General features: G+C 35.0%; 3 protein-coding genes across 3 annotated transcripts; 2 read left to right on the plus strand and 1 right to left on the minus strand.

The window, feature by feature from the left end:
* Nucleotides 1-1,277: 1,277 nt before the first annotated feature.
* On the plus strand, nt 1,278-3,243 carry LOC117636414 (succinate dehydrogenase subunit 6, mitochondrial-like). The gene is made up of 2 exons (XM_034370897.1): nt 1,278-1,549; nt 2,792-3,243. Exons 1-2 carry the CDS (start codon nt 1,429-1,431, stop codon nt 2,944-2,946), a joined length of 276 nt encoding a protein of 91 aa, XP_034226788.1. The 5' UTR covers nt 1,278-1,428; the 3' UTR covers nt 2,947-3,243.
* A 4,570-nt stretch (nt 3,244-7,813) lies between these two features.
* LOC117636991 (zinc finger MYM-type protein 1-like) lies at nt 7,814-10,009 on the plus strand. The gene has a single exon (XM_034371718.1). It carries the CDS (start codon nt 7,814-7,816, stop codon nt 10,007-10,009), a length of 2,196 nt encoding a protein of 731 aa, XP_034227609.1.
* A 1,726-nt stretch (nt 10,010-11,735) lies between these two features.
* On the minus strand, nt 11,736-16,235 carry LOC117638207 (pheophytinase, chloroplastic-like). The gene is made up of 6 exons (XM_034373338.1): nt 16,105-16,235; nt 15,025-15,793; nt 13,519-13,745; nt 13,178-13,369; nt 12,918-13,074; nt 11,736-12,112 (listed from the first exon to the last, which is right to left on the minus strand). Exons 2-6 carry the CDS (start codon nt 15,775-15,777, stop codon nt 11,873-11,875), a joined length of 1,569 nt encoding a protein of 522 aa, XP_034229229.1. The 5' UTR covers nt 15,778-15,793; nt 16,105-16,235; the 3' UTR covers nt 11,736-11,872.
* Nucleotides 16,236-24,119: the final 7,884 nt, after the last annotated feature.

Consider the following 24,119-nt stretch of genomic DNA (forward strand, 5'->3'; position numbering starts at 1 on the left):
TTTTTTCCTTTTTTTTTTTTTTTTTTTAATGTTCTTCATCTGGGTATTTTTTTTCCATTTGATTTCATTTTGAGCTGTGCGTTTTTCAGTCATTGATATTTAAGTGTCCATTTCTGTTGTAGGATGATATCCCAGGTATGTCTTATTTTTGGATATGAGGTTTGGTTTTTCTTTTTGGAGATGAATAATTTTGATTTTGAGTTGATAATATTCATCTGGGCAGGCTTTGTTTGTTTGTTTGTTTTTTTTCCCACTTTATTTATGTTTGCATTTACCTTGGATTTCTTTGTTGTTTATTGTTAATTTTAAGTTGTTTCTCTCTTATCCGTCAAATTTTGGCTTATAATTGAAAAATAAATGTTTAGCTTGATACCTCTGTACTTGACTATAAAATCCTTTTACTAGTCATCATCTTTGGTTCTTCTTAACTGCAATGGACCTTCGTTACTAAAGTGGTAATTGTTATGGTGAAACTATTGCTCGTTTTATGTGTTTGTTACCAGTTCTGAGTAAGGTTGGAATTTTGATATATGGATGGTAGGTTAGTGGGGAGTTTAAATGGCTTAGGAAAAAGGATGAAGAATTCCTCAGAATTTGCGTTAGATATGATTCAAGACTGTTGTTCTTTTGACAGGAAAGTAATCAGAATAAGGGATGCGAGCATTGATAAATGCTCACAGTTTTGCTACACACACACACACACAGAGTGTTTGGTTTTGAATTTTAGTTTAATGATGTGTTGAAGAGAATAAAACAATGACCCTGAAATTTAAACGAGGTGCATGAAATAGTGGAAATAGAAAGAGGTATTGTTGCTGGAGGGCTCATTCCTCCTATTTCTCCTTTCATGTAAACCTAGTGGCATTTTTGTAGGGCTTTTTGAAAAGGTGTCTAAGTTTACATGTCTGGTTGTAATCCTGGAAACTTTAAGATTCTTGGTTGTCAAGAAATCGTGTCTAGTTACCGGAGCAAACAAGGAAACAACTAATCAAATTGTACGCAAATTATCGAGGTCCACTACAAGAACTGTATTTTTTATGTCCAGTGTCTAAATTGGTTTTCTTTCTTTTGGTATCTTTCCTTATCTCTAGTTATCTTGGCACCAACCTTAATGCAAAATGCAGATAAATGAAGTGGACAAGCATATCAGATTTCATTTGCCTTTTATATTTTAGATATCTTTTATTCTTTTTTCAACACTAAGAAGTGGCTTTTTATTACTTTTCCAAGTGCAATAAAATATTATTTGTTAATCTTAACTTTGCTGCCAATGTTCCAACCTTTTTTTGTTGTATTGTACTGTTGTCCAGTAAGCCAGATCTTGTGCCCACAACTTGAAAATATGTCTGCTAATATAATATCTGGCTCTTTTCATGGTGTATATTGTACCCCTAAGATGGTATTTTCACTTTAACAAGCTTAATTGACATGCTTTCCCTTTTTCAGCTGAAGACTGCTAGGGAAGCAGTGAACTTTGGTCTTACAGGAAGTGTTATTGGAGCAGTATCAACTGCTGGCGTTGCGTGGAAATATTCAAGGAGTTTGCATGGTAGACCGTTGCCTCTTCTTTTTTAGTGTATTTGCTATTTCATTGATTGAGCTGCCTATCAATTGAATCTCTAATGATTTCACCAATTCTTCAGTTCCTCTTCATATTTTTATTTTTTCTTTAAAGTCTAAATTTTTTCTTCAAACAGACCTTTGAAGTTTTCTGCTTTGCCTGAATTAACATGACATCACTTGTGTAAAGTTTCTTGAGCAACAGTTCAAATTTGTGGATAAATGAAATATGCATATCTAATCCTTCACATCTAATTCCTGTACTAAATCCGTTTTTGCTGGCAAAAGATGCTTACTTAAGAAAATGCTAATGCTTATCCAGTTGGCTATGGTAGAATGGACCAACATGTATTTCTATCAGTGGCAAAAAAATATCATGATATGAAGAAAAAAAAAAGTAGTTTCCAGTAGTGTCCCTGTAATTATAGCTGCTTCAAGTTGGTCCCTTATTATATTTCAAAGTTGTCTTCTTCATTCTCTTTCTGATATTTCTTCTGTCAACTTGGCCTGAATGTTCTGGAAATATAAATTTTTGAAAAACCTTGCATATGCTTAGTCTAGTTTTTGTTTTTGTTTTTGTTTTTCAACTGTTTTCCTTTTCCAAAGGCCAGAGTTTATGTAGCCTGGAAAGGTCAAGTGTTTTCCTTAATTGTTGAAAGCAACTTAAAGGTTAGGTGTTCAAGCTTTGGTAGAGATAAAGGAACAGTATGTTATGGTATACTGCTACATGCAACTCTCTCTCTCTCTCTCTCTCTCTCTCTCTCTCTCTCTCTCTCATATGGGAGTGATTCTGAAGCATGCTGGTCTTTATACTGATTTCTCAAACCACCCTCTTTTTCTGATCCTGATATTGAAAGTGTGGAAATGACTCGATGAAAAGACATTGCATTTCAATTTACTGCAACTTTGTTCATGCAAGTACCAAATGAGCATAAGCTAATGTGTACACTATAGATTGTGAATATATTAGTAACATACCAACGTGGCTTGGTAGAAATCAGCTGTATTCCGATTATAGCAGATGACTTGTATAGCTCAGTGATGCACATGCCACCTTTCTGATCATTTTAACTTACAATTTTTAAATGTTTCAATATTAACATCTGTGAATACATGACATCTTTATGGGCATTTTAACTTGCAATCTTTCTAGGGTTTTTAGATAGATTATAGAAGGTTATGTTATGGATCGGAGGAATTTCTAGATTCTGAACCCTGTTCTATTTGACAGGTGCTGGACTATCCTTTCTAGCTGGAGGTGTTTTTGGTTGGACATTTGGACACGAAATTGCAAACCACTGGCTGCAACTTTACAGGTTGGACACATTGGCTGCACAAACTAAGTTCCTGGAGTGGTGGGAAGACAAGAATGAGAGACGGTCTTAAACTTGGGTTGCTCTTGGAAGCAATATAATAACCGATGCTCCAGTTCTACAATAAGAATCAAACACAGTTGTGTTGAAAAATGTAATGATGAAAGATTGTACTTTACCTTTATGCTAGATTGTTTTAATTTGGGCTTTAGGAATTATCTGCTACCTTCTCAGAATCAATCTGATGAAATTGCGGTGTTGTGATCTTTTTAGAGCTGCTATTTCGTTTAACAGTTTGAACTTTGTGAATCGTGATGAATTTTTATGGGGGCTGAAAATAATGCTGCATTTGGTGATGATTTAGATGTTATGGGTGACGTTAACCTGGAGCCCTATTTTCATTAAAGTTTGAATGATTAGGAGTTGGAGATAGTAGTCATACCCTTAAAATGTCCATTAGAGGGATGATACCAAAAATGGTTTGTCGAGATCATGCACAAAATGGTCCGTCGAGATGATACAAATGATGTCACTTTTAGGAAACTAAACTCTATGCCTAATCCCCTTTCAATAGGAAATGTCCTCAAACAAAAACTCTATGCCTAATCTCGAAGTGAAGTGTTGAAAATGGAATAAAAGTACATTAATTAACTGTCATTTATCTAACTCTGACCAAGCATTTGGCGTTGATTCTGGTAGGTTTAACTATGATTTAGGGGGATTAGGGTTTGAAGGGTCTTGAAACTAAGGATTCAGGGCTTTAGACCTAAATTCTAGACCCCAAAGTCTAAACCTCAATATGTAAATTAGAATTCAAATATGAATTCAATATGGTTGTAATTTCAGTGAGCTTCATTTTAGTGAGTTAGAGTTTCTTGCATGGGTATAGGTTTATGGGAATATATGTTTACACCATAATCAACCAAGCAAATCCAGCATCAAAACGACTAACACCAAGGCAGACACGCCTTCTTCCCCTGCCGAAGGAAGACACTCTTCCGAGGTGCCAACCATCTGCCGAAGCTCCCGACTGATGAAGTTCTCGACTGCCGAACCTAATCTCCAAGGACACGTGTCACGACCACAGCGACTTGCACAAAGTCCCACATCAAAACTTGGTTCAAGGCTCCCATTTTCACTTCCCTATAAATAGGGAACAGTACCCAAGTAAAAAGGGTAACTACTTTCTCACCTTTTACTGTTACTCTGCCAAAGTTACCACATATAGCTGACTTAAGCATCGGAGAGCCTTTGGCAGACACTACACCGGTGTCCGAAGCTTGACGACTGCTTCTCCCACTTTGTCTTCTGCAGGTTCCTCTCCTTCCGAAGGTCCTCATCTTCTCTCCTGCTGAAGACACTCCACTTCTCTCTAAGTTGACCTCCCAAAAAGAACATCAACAATTTGGCGCCGTCTTTGGGAAACGACTTCTAAATCCCATTTCCCTCTACCAGCCTCGTTGGCTCCTTCTCCCATCAGGCCCCGTCGCCTCTTCTTCACCCCCACACTTTACTATGTCGACCCAGGATAGCCACGATACCCAACACCATACCCCCCACGGGGGTACCTCCAGACAGAAAACTTCGGTAGATGTCAATCTCCAGGCAGAAGTGAAGCGCCTCCGCGCTAGTGTTGCCAAGATGTCGGAGAAATACGAACATCTTCATACCAGGAATATCGAGCTAGAGCATGACTACCGCGCCCTAAAGCGTAACTAGGAGAAAACTCATTCCCAGGGTGCCCAGTAAGACCTTACCCAGGATGTTGAGTGCACCTAGCCGTATAAGTGTATAATTGTAGTACTTATTACAGTCTAAAAGAATTTAAACGGGTGACTTGAAATCCACCTGTTTATTAAACGAGTGACTTGAAATCCACCCATTTATTAAGCGGGTTATAGAGGGTTGATCCGAAAATGACCCGAATTTTAATCGTGCTGATTTGTGTCATGTTTTTTCCTTGTGAATTTCGAGTCATATAACGGATCGTATCAGAAATTGCCACCATTATGCACTACATCCCATGCCATTAGTAAGTTTTAACAGAAAATGTTTGTGGACGATGATGGACCAATGATATATCAATTTTACCCTAAATTGCCTAAAAAATATCCATATCCAATATGCAAATTTTAATTAAATCCTAAACAATGTTAAACACTATTGATTTATGAGTAAATTGGCCAAATCTCCTCTGAGCTTGTAGATAATTTTTTGTTTGCCCCATAATTGTTTTCTTTGGAATAATTGCCCTTTGAACTAACTAAAGCAGTTAATTTCTCTAAAGCCACAAAATTGCTAATATTCCATCTAATTTTCGTTAAAAAAATCACATGCCCATCTGTAACAGCCCATTCCAAAATTTCATTTATTTATTAAAATTCTAGCATGCTTTGACCATTGTGCCCTTGGTAATATATAATTTGGAACTTACTGAATCTTTTATTTAGAGACTAGTGGCGAAATTTTTCTTGGTGCCACAACGTAGAGCTCGACCCGACAAGTGCGTAGGCGCCAACGGTTTGAAAACTACAGTTAAAATGAAAAGTTACGCATCTTTGAAGACATGCAATTTTGAAAAAAAATGTGAAATTTGTGAAACGCCTAGCCCAAACACCTCTCTCTCTCTCTCTCTCTCTCTCTCTCTCTCTCTCGGGGTACTATAGCTACTTTTCGGTTTCCCACCCGATTCCAGCACCGTTCAACCACCAATCGACAGCTCCTCTCCGAGGGACGATCACAAGTAACCCACCAAAACCCAAGCCCTCCAAGGCGCCATACCTTTCTAACCACCGCTGCCAGCCAAACTTCTTGTTGTTCGTTCCTCATCAACCAAGGAAAAAAACCTAAGTGACCCCACCCCCATCAGACCACCCTACTCGATGATTAACACAGGAAAATTCGCTTGCCACAACAACTTCAAGTCGAATTTTTGCCACTTTCAAGCGAGACCCTAAGAACTAAAGTTGTATAACTTCTAGTGCCCTTTTCATTTATATAATTTGCATAAAAATCAGAGGTCTTTCATGGCCCCATCAGCCTCTGAGAATGTCCTACACCATCCATTGGACCATGGAACTATATTTGGACGATTTAGCTCGAGTGTCACATGTATTTAGGGTTTTTATTAGATTCGTTGTTTGTCCATATGTTGAACGTAACTGTTTATTCCTCTTAATTTAGGCGTCACATTTTAGTGTACCTTTGAAGACGAACTCGTTAAGAGTTGAGCTAGCTTCGATTTAAGTTATTGTACAACCGTCCTTTTAAATTATTTTTTCCATTGCATGTTGATAGTTTTAATTGCAATTGATTTGAATATCATATATTCTATTGAAGCGGACTCATACAATAGATAATGAATAGGATTGCAGCCTATTTCTTTTGAATTGGTTGGAAGACATTGCATGCACCTCCCACGGTGCAAACAAGGTGAGTTGGTACATGTTTGTAGCATATATATCGTTTGAAATTTCCACGTAATTTCTTACTGTTTTTCGTGTAGTCTACCGTAACTACAATTAACTCAAGTTCATCTAACCAACACTCAATAAGATGCATTGATTGTTTGACTATTTACGAGACTGGATCGGGCTGCATTCTTAGATCAATGCAACTTTTCGTGTGCATTACTTCTCAACATCTCTAAGCTCATTTAAATTTCACTCAAAAAAAATACATATATAGTAACTTCAGTTAAGAGATACCTCAAATAAGCTTATTTGAAGGATGAGGTGCTCAAGGATGAGATTGATTTAAATCTTTTAATCCGTTTTCTTTCTTATAACCCTCTAAAAACCCACATGCGCTAGGAAACCAAAAGACGTGTTACCCAAGCACGCTTGGAGCAGAAACGAAGCTGAAGAAGAAATGCCATACAAGCTTGGACCAGAAACGAACTTAAAGAAGAAGACGCAAGCAGAGCCGGCCTTGGGCCAGGGCCACCAGGGCTACAGCCCAGGGCCCACAGCTGAGGGGGGCCCAAATTTTTTTTTTAAGCTTATGTATATATTTGTATTAAAAAAAAATTTAAAACAAAAGGAGTTGCTGCCTGTACCTGTCAATGAAAAGGGAAGGCAATCAATCCAATCAGTCTTTATACTCAATCTCTAAAAGAAACGTATTGACTAAGGAAGTTCATTATTAATTAATTATAAAATATAATATAAAACAAATCAACAAATATGGGGAATCAAAACAGACTCTTATTAGCCACAAAAAGAAGGAAAAACCCTTCGACTTTCACAGTTCAACCTTCTCAGTTCATAACACAAGCAAAGAAACGCAAGCAAATTTTTTTTTCCGGTGATTCTCCCCTTCTCCAACAAAGTTGAAAAATAAATCATCCACCAGTTAGACCAGTGCCTTTCTTTGAAGGTTTTTTTTTTTTTTTTTTTAAAGATACATATAGAATCTTTTTGTACTCGACTCTTGTAGTTGTTTTGTGTAGAATTGTGGTTTAATAGGATAAATAAAATCATTTGGTAATAATGATCAAGTGTTGAAAAATTGTTGTTTGTGCTTTGTGATAATTTTTGCAGTATTGTGGAAGCCTCGATAACTTTTAATGCTTAATACATGTTTGTTTTCAAATATTATAGGGATATGCAGCTCGGGAGTTTGGCAAACAAGGGCTTAAGTCAGGCGAACTAGCAGTCATTTCCAAAGAGGCGGTATATGTTTTCTAATGCTTTTTCATGCTCACTTTCATGTGTTTGTATCCAGTTGACTGAAGATTGTGAGATGCTTTATGCGATTAATTGTTAACTTTTTCTTATTTATTATTTGATTCAACAGAAAACTTGGCTGTGATTCTTTTTCTTTATAATTGGAAGTTTCAAGTGGAAGAAAATATGCTCAAAATCCAGGTTTTATTGTTCTTTGTTAATTAGTTTTATTGTTTTTTTTTATTGTGTTGTGTTTATTCTGAAAATTAAAAAATGTTTCCTAAGAAACAACTTTCCGGAAATCTCAAGAGACAAAGAAAGAAAAAAGAAGAAGAAATTGCTCAAAGTTTAAGAGGATCTTTGAATAAATATTTTGTTAAACAAACCAATGCTTCACTTGAAAATTTAGAAGAAGATTTACAAAATGAATATGAACAACCAATTCAATTGGAAGAATTAGTAGAAAATGAGAATGATGTGAATGAAGAAATGCTTATGGATCTAGATGAAAATGGAAATAGTGATGAACCTTTCCTAGATGAAAATGAAAATATTGATGAACCTTGCCATGAAAATGAATGTCTCGAAACAAGATTTGATTTGAACATTTATGATCCACGAGTTTGGGATAATCTTGATGCAAAAATGAGAGATTTACTTGTAGAAAAAGGTCCCCTAAGAGAAACTAATCTCAAATTCCCCATGGACGAACACAAGAGACATTTTTCTTCAAATTATTATCTTCGTACGTTACCAAATGGGGAAACTAAGGATCGAAAATGGCTAGTGTACTCAAAGGAGTTGGATAAAGTGTTTTGTTTCTGTTCTAAGTTGTTTAAAACAATGAATTCTAGAAGTCAGTTAACTAGTGAAGGAATTAGAGATTGGAAACATCTTGGTGAGAAGCTTAAACAACATGAAAGCAGTATTGAACACCTCACTAACTTGAGGTCTTGTGTTGAATTGCAAATCAGATTGAAAACAAATCAAACAATTGATACAGAATTACAAGAGCTAATCAAGAAAGATACACTACACTGGAAAAATGTTATTGTCAGAATCATCGCTGTTGTGAAATGTCTTCCTATACATAATTTGGCTTTTCGTGGAACAAATGAAAAAATTTATGAAGATGGTAATGGTAACTTTTTAGGCCTACTTGAAATGATTGCAGAGTTTGATCCAGTAATGCAACATCATTTTCGACTCATTCAAGATAAGAAGATTCATTATCATTATCTTAGCCATAAAATTCAAAATGAGTTGATAGCTATTCTAGCATCAAATGTTAAACATGCAATCATTCAAAAAATAAAAACAGCTAAATATTTTTCAATCATTCTTGATTGTACTCCTGATGCAAGTCACAAAGAGCAAATGACTTTAATATTGAGGTGTGTAGATGTTTCAAGTACTCCAATAAATATAAAAGAGTACTTTTTAGAGTTTCTGAATGTGGAAGATACATCTGGATTAGGAATTTTTAATGAATTACAAAATGTAATTGAGTCCCTTACACTTAATATTGATGATGTGAGGGGACAAGGTTATGATAATGGCTCTAATATGAAAGGGAAAAATCTAGGTGTACAAAAAAGATTACTTGATATAAATCCTAGAGCATTTTACATGCCATGTGGTTCTCATTGTCTCAACTTAATAGTTTGTAATATGGCCAACTCATGTGTTAAAGCAAAATCTTTTTTTGGAGCATGTCAATGCATATATACGGTATTCTCTAATTCAACAAAGCGATGGAATGTGTTACTTGATTACATAGATGGTTTAACTTTGAAATCATTGTCAACTACACGTTGGGAAAGTCACATTGAAAGTGTCAAAGCAATAAAATCTCAAGCTTCCCAAATCAGAGAAGCTTTATTTAAATTAACAAAAATTAGTGAAGATGCCAAATTGAGTAGGGATGCTCAAAGTTTAGCATCAGGAGAGCTTTCAAGTTTTGAATTTATATTAAGTTTGGTTATTTGGCATGACATTTTGCATAAGATTAACTTAGTTAGTAAAAAGTTACAATCTGAAGACATGCGTCTTGATGCTGTTGTAAGACAATTAGAAGGACTTGTTTTATTTTTTGAAAACTATAGAATAAATGGGTTTGTTTCTGCCATGATTGATGCTAAAGAAATTTCCCTTGATATGGGAATTGAGCCTATATTTCCAAAAAAACGTCAAGTTTGTAGAAAAAGGCATTTTGATGAGGTTTCCAATAGTGATAGGGAACAACAATCAGCTGAAGAATCATTTAGAACTGATTATTTTCTTGTTATAGTGGATATTGCTCTTGGTGAATTGAAGAGTAGGTTTGAACAATTGCATTGTTTTGAATCTATTTTTGGGTTCTTATTTGATGCTGCAAAGTTGACTTCGTTTGATGATAATGAATTGAAAAGTTTTTGTGTGAATCTTGAAAATGCTTTAAAACATGGTGATGTTTCTGATGTTGATTGAAGAGACTTATTTTCATAATTACAGGTGTTGCAAGTGATGTTACCAAAAGAAGCATATGAAACAGATAAACCATGGACATCCATTAAAATTCTTGAGTTTGTAAAGAGTGTGGATATGTTTCCTAATGTAATGGTTGCTTATAGGGTATTATTGACTCTACCTGTGACTGTGGCATCTGCTGAAAGAAGTTTTTCTAAATTAAAATTATTGAAATCTTATTTGCGGACCACCATGACTCAAGATAGGCTAAATGGATTAGCGATATTATGCATTGAAAAGGATATGTTAGAAAACATTAAATATGATAGTATAATTGATGATTTTGCATCTAAAAGTGCAACAAGAAGACATTTTAAATGATGTTTTGTGGTTTAGATTTCATTGCTATTTTTATTTTGTAGGTACATGTGATGATTCTTTGCTTCGATTAATTGTAGAGGATGAAAAGAAGATTGATCAAATCAAGAAATGCTTATGGAGATTCGGGAGGAAGCATGTAGACTCAAATATGTAGTTTTCGTTTTTTGATGCAATGTTTACAATCCGGGGTCCTCTTTTTCCTTCGTTTGGGGTTTTGTCCCATTGGGTTTTCCCTAAACAAGGTTTTAATGAGGCCCCAAAGTGTTCTTCCTTATCTTTTGTAAATTCTTATAATTTAAATAAAATTAATTAGTTGATATTTTTTATTTTTTATTTTTGTTTAATTTGTATAAAGGGGCACACTTGAGAAAATTTGCCCTGGGCCTTAGAAAACCCAGGACCGGCTCTGGTTTTGAATTAGAACTATGATTAAAGTTTGTCTTAGTAGTAATAATATATATTTTATAACAAAATCAGAAGCCATTCTTCATTTTTCCCTCTACCAATTCGTTCCACAAAAGAGCCATACTTGATGTATATATAAAATTAAATTTTAGAATATTTTTATTTTGAAAGATGCGACATCTTGTAGCTTTGTGTGTATAGTTTAATGTAATAAGACATTGCGCCATTAAAAAAATTAATATTTTGTATTAAATTATTGAGAACTGCACTCGGTCATTTTTTTTCCCCCTTCTTCAAACTCCGATTCGTATTGTTCATAAAGAAATCTCTGATCAACGATAGAACAACCGAGTAGAAAGGCCGTCGCTCGACGGATAGAAGTTACTTCAGGGATAATAGGCTGATCTTTCCCAAGAGCTCAAAAAAGGCAAAATATAAAATATGGTTGTACATGTATATTTATGTGTATAACATCAATTAAATTTTAGGGCTCTTTAGTTTTAACCCATAAAAAACTTAACTAATTTGGAAGAAAGATAATTAATTTTGCTTAATTAATATAAAACCAAAGCCACCTAATTTTACCAAAAGGACATCCAACAACCCTAAAATTACTTCATGTGCCATTGTAGAATTGTACCAGAAGGGTAAAATTGTCTTATCAGTTGTTATTTTTTATCTGGCCCAACGAATCTGGGCCTCTCTTTGGGCTAATCCAAAATAGTAGTTTTTTCCTAGGTATTAAAACTAAAACCAAAATATCCAATATCTTACAAACTAATTAATAAAGTTAATTATGTCTAAAACCTAATTTTTCTTAAATGGTAATTCTCTTTCAGTTAATAGTGAAAGGAATTCCATTTGTTCCTTTTACAAAATGGTTAAATACTTTTTTTGTCATTAGGTTTTACATAAAATTTCAATTTGGTAAGGAAAAAATTTAGTCAAATTATCACTAATTGCCCAAAGTTTACAATTTATAAATATGATGTTAGGATCTGTTAAGTGGATGGGTTGAATATGTTTGTAGTCAATTGTATTTTACATGAAACTTCAATATCTACATTATCTTTGAAGAAAGGCTTCTTCAGTACATTTTCATGATTTGAGCTCTAATTTCCTAAGGCGAGATATGATATAAGAACTGATAAAATCCCAAACCGAGACCTTGGATGCGAAGAATCGTACGTTTACTACCTTTTTCGCTCCGTCTCTGACAAACTCCAAGTCCCTGGCAATGTTGTTCTGCATACCTTCTGGGGCATCCAGCAAAGGCAATGCTACTAAGCCCCGAGTCTCCAGGTTTTTAATCCACCCACGTAATAAGTAATTCACAACCTGTATGAAAATGATTGTTAGTCTTCAAATAACAAAGAGCACGCAGGAAATCAGAAACCTAATAGAAACTTGCTATATACAACAGGAACCTAAGTACATTCCATTTCTTGTCTGTTCCTGCTTTTCCTAGAACTTCAGAAGGAAAGAACAGACCTTTCTGTCTCACCCAAAAACATAACTGCAATTATTTCTGCACAGCCATTCGTGTTCATATATTTGATTTAAACAGAAAATAAGAACTCAAACATTAGGCCGCCCACTCGAGCTATATCATGATTGCAGCTTCTCTTTTCTTCAAAAGTTAGAAGAACAAAATATGTTTACTCCGTGTTCACTACTACAAAATTGTTAAAAGACAAGACAGTTCTTATAAAACCGTTGTGATGTTTTCTTCCTCAACGTTGAGTGAAGAAGAGACGACTAAAAAGGAAATTAAATTATCATTCCATTGGTCAACTCAATTTAAAACTTTTTTCCTTTGGAGCATTTGGAACCCTGATATTCGTTCACATTGATTTTTCGACAAAACGAACAATGTCAAATGACTGAACTGGAAAAAGTTGAATGTATGCAACTAACTTCCATCCTGATGAACTGAACAATCGATATAAAATGGCTGAACTGTAGATCAAAACAAGCAATAAGGTCTAGTTCTTTTATTTCTTTTCGTAAATTTTGAACAGCTATAAATATCCAAATTAGAAAATATATAAGAAACTACTAGTTAGGCTACTAGTTAGGCTAAGTATTCTTGCAATACCGACTATTCAACGGGTTCTGTGCTAATTAGTGAAAGGGTGCTTACCTCAGGAACTTCATCATGAGGACAGTGGCCAGCTGGACTGATCTCATAATATGGAGCTTCAGGCACCTGCTGCTTCACCTGAAGGCCCCATAAAGGTTTCACCCAGGGGTCTTCTTTTCCATACATAAGACAAATTGGTACATTGTTCATGTGACATCTACAACAAAAGTTGCACTGGAGCTTCTCAATTAACTTGGACCAGAAAAAGGAAGGCAGATACAAAATTGTCTTCATGAATATAATCCCTTAATATTTCCTACCTGGATAAAGCATCCCTAAATGATAGTTGTCCTTGAGGAGCCAACATAATTGAGGCAAAAGATGCAGCAGCAGCTGGATGCTCTGATGTCTCAAGTATACGAGAAAATACTTTGTCGACATTTGTTGAATGATCTGCATAAACTTGTTTAAGTACCTCCGCTATACTCTTAGGATCACTTATTTTCTGCCAACTGAAAGCAATGAAACAAACTCAAACAGTTTTTACTCAATCAGCGGTAAAAATGGAAAGAGAAATTGCAGCAGCCATATCCAAAGCTCCTAACTACATTACTAAATTACAATCAGAAACGTAAAATATATCCATAAGGACAATGCTTACACTATTTCTGTGAGCTTTCTCACAGTGGGAGGTAAAGGAAAGGATCCTGCCGATGGGAATATTTTTGATAATCTTGGAGATCTTGTGGGATTAGGTAGAAATCCCCAGAAAGGAGTTGCATTTAACAATGTGACACCTTTCACCAAATGAGGGTTACATGCGGCAAAATATAAAGCAACAAATCCTCCTAGTGAGTTCCCTGCAATATAGACAGGTTCACCGATCACCTGCATGGAAAGATGGTTGCATTTATAGTGCTCATTAGTGTCAAGGATGTGACGGATAAAGCTACTCATCATAAAGAAATAAACTAAAATTACATGTTGTTTCCTTGCAAACAGTGCCCCTTGATAACAATCTTCATGCAAGAAACAAAATGCAACAACAATAAGCAATGCCTGAGAACAATTCATGTTACAAATAGTGTAGAAATCGTGTATAAAACTCAATATTTCTTGTTAGTGCTTAACAGTATTCCATACATCTTTAATCTCTAAATCCAACTTTAGGTATATTACTAAACGGGTGAATAGACACATACTAATGGGACTTAAGATCACATAGAAACATGTTAACAAATTACAATAACAATATTATACTTCTGTCAAACACTAGAACCAGCATAAGAATGGACAATAAGACAACTATTGCAACTTGCATCTCATAGCCATGCTTCAACCTCTATCAAAATCACATTTTCTTGCAGAAAAACAAAGTAAACACTGGTTTAAGTCCCTTCTCGACTTATCCCAATATGCAGACCTGCCATCTAATTACTTGTAGTAACTTCTTCGCTTGCCATAAAGCATTGAGGTAAATCCAAAACTCATCATTTCATATGATAAAATCAGAATATATACACTAAGAAAGAATATTATTTGTTTCATAAGAGCTTTCGACCAAGAAAGTATATCAGTGCATGAAGCATTTGTCAGAATGCTGATTTCTGTGATGCAAAAAGAAGGAAAACGATATAAGGAGTCAAAATGACTGGAGTAAAATGCATGAATGATTTAAATTTCTATCTAAATGCTGATTATCCATGATAATACAAATTGTGGGAAAAGGAGGGGCAGCATGGCTAAAACTATATGAAAGCGACATTGGAATCTAAGGGACATACTCGATAGTTTCTTGCCCAGAGATTCAAGAACATATTAACTTTTAGGAAGAATATTATGACAACACGAGCCATCATAAGAAATTCAACAGGATCTAGAAATCTATGAGATCTGCCATAACTGCAAGGTGTTATTTTGGCAGCATATCACTGAAAAACAAAGTAGAAGTCATAGCGATCTCATACCAAATGAACCATGTATTTTGCTCAAATTAGCACAACAACAATGCAAAGTGAAGAGAGGAAACACATAGATCAAGTCATGGAGGTAGGCAGAGGTAACCCGAGTAGAATATCAGTATCCACCAAATGAACATATAAAACATGATTCTCTGTGCTTTCATCAGATAATGGAACAAGGAAAAAAGTTAAGTGCTATAGTGTACCTCTTCTATGAAGTAACGAACTTGATCTTGCCATAAATCAATAGAGTAGACGAGCTCGCTTGCCCATGGTTCAGATTTCTCTCCAAAACCCCACAACACATCTTTCGTCTCCGACACACCTTCTTCCTCATTACGAGGGGCAGGGTCTTCAAATGGCAAAGACCTACCCTGCCCGAGGAAATCAATTGCCCATACTCTAAAATCAAGCCCCAAATCCTTTAGTTGCTTCTCATAGTGAAAGGAACCAACCCCAAAACCAGGCAGAAGCAGCACTGGAGGGGAGCCTACGTTTTCACATCCAGCTTTCTCATAATGCACATTGAATTTGGGCTTCCATTCCCAAAAGCAACTACTTACTGTGGCACCCGATTTGCCTTTGGATTCATCTGGTAGACCAGGAATCAAAACTTTAGTTACTGGTTCCCCTGTTTCTGAAATACTTGCATCCTCTTCCCCTCCAATTACATAGCCATCAGAGCTTCCATTTGATAAAATTTGACCAACATGTTTGAAGTTTTCACTGGTGTTTAATGACCTAAAACCTCCTTGGTGATTTAGTTGCTTCAAGAAAGCCTGATCTAAATTGTAATAGCTCAAAAACTTCCTTCTGACATCAAATTTAGCACTGAAAACTCGGTTTTTTCTAAAACCTGGGAGACTGAATTGATGTGAACTTGTGCTTTTCACAATCAATTTCCACCTTAAATTAACAGCATCACAGCATGGTGCAGAACTGTATGAGAGTACTTCCATACCCACAAACTGAATTCTGCAATGATCAATCAAAACAATGATTCAGCAACAATTTCACTTTACCCTTTATTGCACGAGGCGAATTGAGTAAATGAAAAAGAATAATTTTCAAATCACATGTTGTATGTAACTTTCAACTCACGCTTCCAAATTGATATGAACAGAACTTAATATCAATTACCAATCCTGAACTTCAGTTAACTTGAGAAAAAAAATTAAACAAAATTAGCAACCAGTAGCTTTGCTGCACAACTCTAAAAGAAACACACAGATTTATGGCAAAAGAAGAAATATAGAAAAACTGATTTCTTTATTGTTCTGGGTTACCTCTAAAGTGAGCAGCGAAGTGTCATTAGAGTTGCGATGCTTTGTGGAATGCTCAGTCTGCTCCAAGTACTCAGGAGATGCTTGCAAAATCTAGAGAGAGAGAGAGAGAGAGAGAGAGTTTGGCAGTTGATTACACGCTTCTTCTTCCTTTAATAACCAAGGAAAAAAACGAACTTTTAAGCTTGTGTTTTATATCCTTTTGCTAAATATCAATCAACCGACCAAAAACACGACAAAACATTACTTGAGACTTGCACGCTGTCAAGGTCTTGTACCAAGCGTTTTGCTAATTTTTAAATTTTTTTTTTACTTTTCTCACCTCATACTGTTTCTAATAATTCCAGGTCCAAATGATGTGGTTCTCATTTTAGAATGATAATTTATAGTCCTCTTTATTTGATCTACTGGCATTCAATCTTTAACTTGGTGTTGCCAACGTGAATTCGATACCAAAATTTTAAAATGCCTATGGATAATAAAAGTATTTCTCTAGTAGGTGCTTCTTTAAAAGCACTTATATTTCGGCTTTTGCTAATAAAAAGCAGTTCTAAATAAGTCCTTGATAATTTAAAACAAGATAAAGTTTTGTACCTGCTGCACTTGGGCGGCAGCCTCAATCAGTTATGTTTCAGTGGGCCACATTGAATGGTTATTTCAGAAGATCCAAGGTTTCATTGCTTGTATGATGAATTGGCAAATGAACTGTAAACACGTGTCCGGGTGTAGCGTAGATGGGGACCAGCCACTTGCAACGGAGTGGAAACAGAAATAAGCCATCTCTTTACGGAAATGGGATGGAGCTATCCTGCGTTGTATTGCTTCACACGTTAATGCTTGAAAATCGCGTGTTCAACGTTGTCTTCATGTTGGACGAAGAAAACGAAACAATTGCAATTATTTTTTGAAATTTCATTCATGGAGAGAAATCGAATACAAAGCCCAAAACAAGGCAAGGCACAACAAAGACGAAAGCCCAAAAATGGTCCACACCAAAACCAGCAAACAGAAACCACAACTGTCGTCATCAACCCCACATCTGAGCGGATAGGAGAAACAACCAAGGGGATCTGCCAAAGAAACAAACCACCATCACAACACCACAAACAGGAGCCAAATAAACCAAAACAAGAAACTGAATGTTAGGTTAAACAAGAGGATCTCCTAATTAACTGAATGTTACTCATACTATAACATCGTATTTCTGAGTACTTAATTCGAAAAAAAAAAGACCCCTAAATTAATCAACTTACCAATTTTTAAATGCTACACTTTGTGTACTTCAGTTTGCAAAAGGTGCAATTATTATTATTTATTTATACAATAATCGATATTGGAGGAAGGGGAAGTTGAACCTAGGACCTCGGTGTAATAATAAATGCTCTTAACCACTCGAGCTACAATCCCCTTCCACAAAGGTGCAATTTGATCAATGATCTAATGGATTAATTGAGAAAAGTGTACATTATTAAAAATAAATAACAGAAATAAACAAGCCAACAGGGAAACAAAAAATTAACAAATTAATATGCATGAACAGTCAAAGAAATTAAATCATAAAATAAATTCTTTTCTTAGATATATAATATGTAATTCAATTACAGTAACTTTTATCCAACAAGATCTCTTATTAGAATGATGAAATTTAAAGGAACATCAAGAATATATCATCCATCAGTAGACACTTCAAATCGGCAAACAGGACAATAGTGGCTTTGTTTGAGCCATGTCACTATGCACGTTTCATGAAACAAATGTGAGCAAGGCATGCAAGCGATTTCTGATCCTTCATTAAACTCTTCCATGCAAACAGTGCAACTATCACTTTCACTTGCACAAATTTGCCTTCTTTTTCTCTCTCGACGCCCCTCTTCCTCCTCCTCGTCCCCATCACCCACTCTAACCCTCTTTAGAACCTTCTCAATCGCTGAATCGCTCGCCGGGACCATGCCTTCGTTAATACCATTGCTCATTAATATTCTTTCTATTAGTTGTTAGAGATCCTAGCTTAATTAGGAGATTTATTTCCTAGTCTATTAGAATTCTATTTCTTTCCTTTTTGTATATATATTGTGTAATTAGGATTGTACATATATTGTGTAATTAGGGATTTATCTTATTTCCTTGTATAACCCTACTAGGGTTACAACCTTATATTATAAATAGCTCATTTTGGAGAATGAAATATATCTAAAAATATTCTACCCATATTATTTGACTTGGCATCAGAGCCGACTTTCTGGTAACCTGTGTGTTGTGCCCACTTGTGTTCTAGCCCCAATTTTTTTTTCTACCTATGCCGTGTGTGCCCTCCTAGGTTTGTGTGTTGTGTTGTAGTGTTCATGTCTCTACTATGTTCATGTCATTCCCGTCTTCGTGCATCTGCCGTGCATTTGTGCTTCTATTGTGTTCCTAATTCCCAATATCCATTGTAACTTGTTATCTGTTGGTCAATTACTGATACACTTAATGCTTCTGCTACTTTCTATCCTACACATTGCTCTTTTCAGGATCTCAAGACTCACGAGACGATTGGGCAAGGTAAGCAGATAGGGGAGGTTATATTATTTGACATTGCCTTCTGCACCAATTCGTGAATTTGATCGTGTCATTAATACTGCGCCATTATCTTTGTTGTGCATCCTCCAACTGATTTTAGCCAACAAAGCCTGATTCGTGTCCCTAGCTTTCTTGAAACCCAAACTACCTTTGTTTTTAGGTCTACATAGTAGATTCCATTGATAGAGGTGGACTTTCTTCGTTCTATCACTTCCTCCCCAGAAGAAATTTCTATTTAACCTATCCAAATCATCACAAATACTAATAGGTAATTTTGCATAGAATAAATGGGAATAACAGATGTGACAGCATGGATTAGAGTGGCACTGCCAGCTGAAGAAAGAAACTTACTTTTCCAATTGGCAAGCCTGCAGTGAATCTTACTAAGCAAACTGCTGTAAGTGGATCGAGTTACCCTAGAGTGCAAGATATGCATTCCCAAGTATTTTCCTAGGTTGTCTGTTAAAGGGGAGCCATAAATGAAATTGATCTCTTGAGCTAACGCCCTTATGGTATTAGGAGAACAAAATACAGTCACTAGTAAAAAAAACCCCTTGCGCGACCAAATTTTGCGCGACGAAAAACTATTCGTTGCACAAAGTCACTTTGCGCGACGAAAAACAATTCTTAGCTCAAAGTCACTTCGCGCGACAAACTTTTGCGCGACGACAATACATCGTCGCTCAAAGTCTTGAGCGACCAAATTTTGCACGACGAAAAAACATTCGTCGCGCAAAGTAACTTTGCGCGACACACTTTTGCGCGACAACAATACATCGTCGCTCAAAGTGACTTTGTCCGACGAACTTTTGCGCGACGACAATACATCGTCGCTCAAAGTATTGCGCGACCAAATTTTGCGCGACGAAGTTATTGTTTCGTCGCGCAAAGTAACTTTGCGCGACACTCTTTTGCGCGACAACAATACATCGTCGCTCAAAGTGACTTTGAGCGATGAAACAATAGCTTCGTCGCGCAAAGTCCTTATAAAAATAAAATATATATATTTTTTAAAATCTTTGCATGATGTAATCTTTCGTCGCCTAAACTAATTTATTTTTGTTTTTTATTTTGCATGCATATAACACTTAAGAAATTAAACAATATATATATATTTATTAAGTAGCTTTAAATTTATTATTTTAGATCGGATTGGATTTTTGTTAGAAAAATATATTATTGTTGTTCAGATTGGGTTTTTGTTAGAAATATATATTTTAAATTGACGATCGAATTAGTTCATTGTATTCATATAGGGTCAAGGAGGGTAGCTGTAAAAAATCATCAAAATCGGAGTTAAAATAACCGTTAAATCGTGATTTTTCATTATAACCGTCGAAAAGTTTTGTCCCATTACTTGATATCTGAATGTTTATTTTTCCGATTTTTGGCGTATATGACACAAACAAGTTTGACGGTTGGATCGTTGAAACTAGTTTTGGTGAATGCATATGCCATCAAAACAATATATTCACTAACAATTAAGAGTTTATTTATACTTTCGTTAAATATAACATAAGATTTTGTGGTATCCATTAGTGTAAATATTTTAAATTGAAGATCAAATTCAGTCATTGTATTCATATAGGGTAAAGGAGTGTAGCTGTAAAAAATCATCAAAATCGGAGTTAAAATAACCGTTAAATCGTGATTTTTCATTAGAACCGTCGAAAAGTTTTGTCCCATTACTTGATCTCTGAATGTTTATTTTTTCCTATTTTTGGCGTATATGATCTCGAAGTATAAACAAACAAGTTTGACGGTTGGATCGTTGAAACTAGTTTTGGTGAATGCATATGCCATCAAAACAATATATTCACTAACAATTAAGAGGTTATTTATAAGTTCGTTAGATATAACATAAGATTTTGTGGTATCCACTAGTGTAAATATTTTAAATTGAAGATCAAATTCAGTCATTGTATTCATATATGGTCAAGGAGTGTAGCTGTAAAAAAAAAATCATCAAAATCGGAGTTAAAATAACCGTTAAATCGTAATTTTTCATTTATAACCATCGAAAAGTTTTGTCCCGTTACTAGATCTCTGAATGTTTGTTTTTTACGATTTTTGGGGTATACGATCTTGAAGTATATACAAATAAGTCTGACGGTTGGATCGTTGAATGGTGTGTGTGTATATATATTTATTTATTAAGTAGCTTTAAATTTATTTATTTTGTACGTATAACACTTAAGAAATTGAATAGTATATATATTTATTAAGCAGCTTTAACCTTATTTATATTTTAAATTGTAAAATAAAATAATTTTAATTTTATTATTCATAACAATTATTTTTATAAATATTGTGTTACGAACCAATTTTTCGTCTCTCAAAAGTTTGCGCAACCAACAGTTTGTCGCCCAAAACTCTAAAAATTTGGACGGGTACCAAAAATCGGACGCGGGATTTTTATAAAAAATATAAAAAATTTAGACTTTGCGCGACCAATATTTTTTGTCCTCAAAACTTTGCGCGACTAATATTTTTTGTCGCTCAAAACTTTGCGCGACCAATATATTTTTTTGGTCTCACAAAAATTTGGGCGGGTACCAAAAATCGGACGCGGGAATTTTTTTAGACTTTGCGCGACCAGTATGTATTTTTCGTCGAGCAAAAATTTAAAAATTTTGGCGGGTACCAAAAATGGGGCGCGGGGATTTTTATTTTTTTAAATAATTTTTTTAGACTTTGCGCGACCAATACGTATTTTTCGTCGCGCAAAAGTTTAAAAATTTTGGCGGGTACCAAAAATGGGATGCGGGGATTTTTATTTTTGTAAAATAATTTTTTTAGACTTTGCGCGGCCAATAATACTATATTCGTCGCGCAAAAATTTAAAAATTTTGGCGGGTACCAAAAATGGGACGCGGGGATTTTTTTTTTAAATAATTTTTTTGACTTTGCGCGACCAATATTCCTCTATTCGTCGCGCAAAAATTTAAAAATTTTGGCGGGTACCAAAAATGGGACGCGGGGATTTTTATTTTTTTAAATAATTTTTTTAGACTTTGCGCGACCAATATGTTTCGTCGCGCAAAAGGTTGCGCGATTAATATTCCAATATTTTTCGTCGCGAAAGCCTCTGCGCGACCAACAATATTTTTCGTCGCGCAAAGTGATACGGTTTTTAAAACCAAAATAACTCCACCATTTTCTCAATGCCTTTCTCTACTCTTACCTCTCCTTTCTCTTTCCCTCTCCCCAAATCCCACCATTTCTCTCACTCACTCCTCTCACTTAATCTCTCATCTCTCTCTTCACTATCTCTCACTCTCTCTCACTCACTCTCTCATCTCTCTCACTCACTCTCTCATCTCTCTATCACTATCTTCTCTAATTCTCTCACACTCACTTCTCCCTCTCATTCTCATTCACTCTCAATCTTGCCAAAAGGTATATTCTCTCCAAATTTTAAATTTTTTTCATTAATATGTGTTTTTGGAGTTAATTTTGAGTTTGTGTTGGTTTTGGGGTTGAGTAAAGGGGAGGGATTGGAGTTTGGGTTGGATTTGTGGTATAACAATTTTAGGGGAGATTATGCCTTTTTTTTTTTTTGTGTGGTTATTTGACCATATTTATTTTTTTTGTAGGGAATCATCGAGACTTTGACGGCTAAAGTTGAGGATTAGGAAGCTATCAAAACATATCCTCCGCCACTACCACCACAATACGCTTGTATTAGGATTTTATTATTGTACTTTGTTAATTTATGTGTACATTTTGAATATTATATATATATATATATATTTATTGGATAATTTAATCACTATTTTTCATATGTAATTTTATTTTGAATATGTCAATTTCAATTAAAGTAATTAAAAAAATCATACAATTAAATTAAATTTAAAAAGTAAAAATTAATATCAATTTAAATTAAAGTAATTTTAAAAAGAAATCATACAATTAAATTAAATTTAAAAAGTAAAAAATTTGAAAAAATTCATATAAATAAATTCATATTAAAGAAATAATAAAACAAAAAGTCAAAAACCTTGCGCGACAAAATATTTCGTAGCGCAAACTATTAAATTAGTTTATTTTAAATTAAAAAAATTTAAAACAAAAAATATTTTGTCGCACAAATATTTGCGCGACGTTAGTATTCGTCGCGCAAAACTCAAAAAATTTGGGCAGGTTTCAAAAATTGGACGCGGGAATTTTTAATTTTTTTTAGACTTTGCGCGATCAATGTTTTTCGTCGCTCAAAGTTTTGCGCGACCAATATATTTCGTCGCGCAAACATTTGTGCGACCAATGTATTTGGTCGCGCACAGCTTTGCGCTACCAATATTTTTCGTCGCGCAAAGTCACTTTGCGCGACCAATCCAAGTCGCTTTGCGCGACTAATATGTTTTCGTCGCGCAAAGTCACTTTGTGTGACCAATGAAATGTCTTCGTCGCGCAAAGTCTTTCTTCACGATCTTTGCGCGACGGATTCTGCGCGACGAAGGTTCTGTCGCGCTGAAATTTGTGCGACTACAATGTATTTTGCGCGACGAAATTCTCTTCGTCGCGCAAAGTGTAAAATGTAGTAGTGAACCTATGCTAGAGTATAGGAAATGACAATAGCATTTTCATACTAACAGAGACAGACTTGTTGCCATGGCAAATTGGTCTAATCACCTTTGCCAAAAAAAAAAAAATGACACTTAACAAAGAAAAATACGAACTTATAAGTGAACCACCACAGTCAATGCAAATCAATGCCTCATCTCTAACAATCTTGCCACTGCCAAATAAGGCTCTTCCAGTAGCTCCTTCGTCAACTCCTCAGAATCAATCAAAGGCTTCCCTTCCTAATTTATCTTTATGTTGACTTTGTATATTAACTCTAATTGATTTTGTATTCAATCACATATCTACTTACTCTAGTTAGCATCATCAACTCTGTATATAAGTCATGTACTACTCATTGCATTGATCATCGAGTAAATACAAAAACATCATTCCAATACTATTATTTACATGGTATCATAGTTTTAAGCTCCAACAAATATATCTTCTTGATCCTCATCTTTTTTTTTTGGATGCTTTAGTTTTAAAACACAATATAGATTACTAATTTATAAGATAGGAATACAATTTCATCTAATTAGCAGAAGGTCAAAAACCAAAAAGTTGTACCTAATTTTACAATAATATAATTTAAAAAATATATCAAAATGACACAATGCCACTCCTTCTAAAGCAAGTACACTATGCCACATGTCCACCTCCGGCAATCCCCTGCCAACCGCCACTCGCCACCTGCTAACTTTGTTGCCCTTTATTCACCTTTAAAAAAAAAAAAGGGTATTATGTCATTGAAGGGACTCAAACGTTGACCCTCAAAGGAGGTGGGCTCACTCACAAACCACTACACCAAATTTGTTTTTGTGATATTTATTCAATTACACAATATTTATATAAACAAAAACAAATGCAAAAAAAAAAAATTAATTAAAAAAATA

Source organism: Prunus dulcis, chromosome 8 (genome assembly GCF_902201215.1).
Source record: "Prunus dulcis chromosome 8, ALMONDv2, whole genome shotgun sequence".
In the NCBI taxonomy this organism is placed as follows: Eukaryota; Viridiplantae; Streptophyta; class Magnoliopsida; order Rosales; family Rosaceae; genus Prunus; species Prunus dulcis.

What these genes read in the sequence shown, in the direction of transcription:
- LOC117636414 (XM_034370897.1), top strand. Translation starts at nt 1,429, where the DNA reads ATGCTTTCCCTTTTTCAGCTGAAGACTGCTAGGGAAGCAGTGAACTTT. An exon ending in ATATTCAAGGAGTTTGCATG is followed by an intron (nt 1,550 to 2,791) that starts GTAGACCGTTGC and finishes TCTATTTGACAG; the next exon opens with GTGCTGGACTATCCTTTCTA.
- LOC117636991 (XM_034371718.1), top strand. Translation starts at nt 7,814, where the DNA reads ATGTTTCCTAAGAAACAACTTTCCGGAAATCTCAAGAGACAAAGAAAG.
- LOC117638207 (XM_034373338.1), bottom strand. Translation starts at nt 15,777, where the DNA reads ATGGAAGTACTCTCATACAGTTCTGCACCATGCTGTGATGCTGTTAAT. An exon ending in TTTAGGGATGCTTTATCCAG is followed by an intron (nt 13,075 to 13,177) that starts GTAGGAAATATT and finishes CTTTTGTTGTAG; the next exon opens with ATGTCACATGAACAATGTAC. An exon ending in CTCATGATGAAGTTCCTGAG is followed by an intron (nt 12,113 to 12,917) that starts GTAAGCACCCTT and finishes ATTTTCATACAG; the next exon opens with GTTGTGAATTACTTATTACG.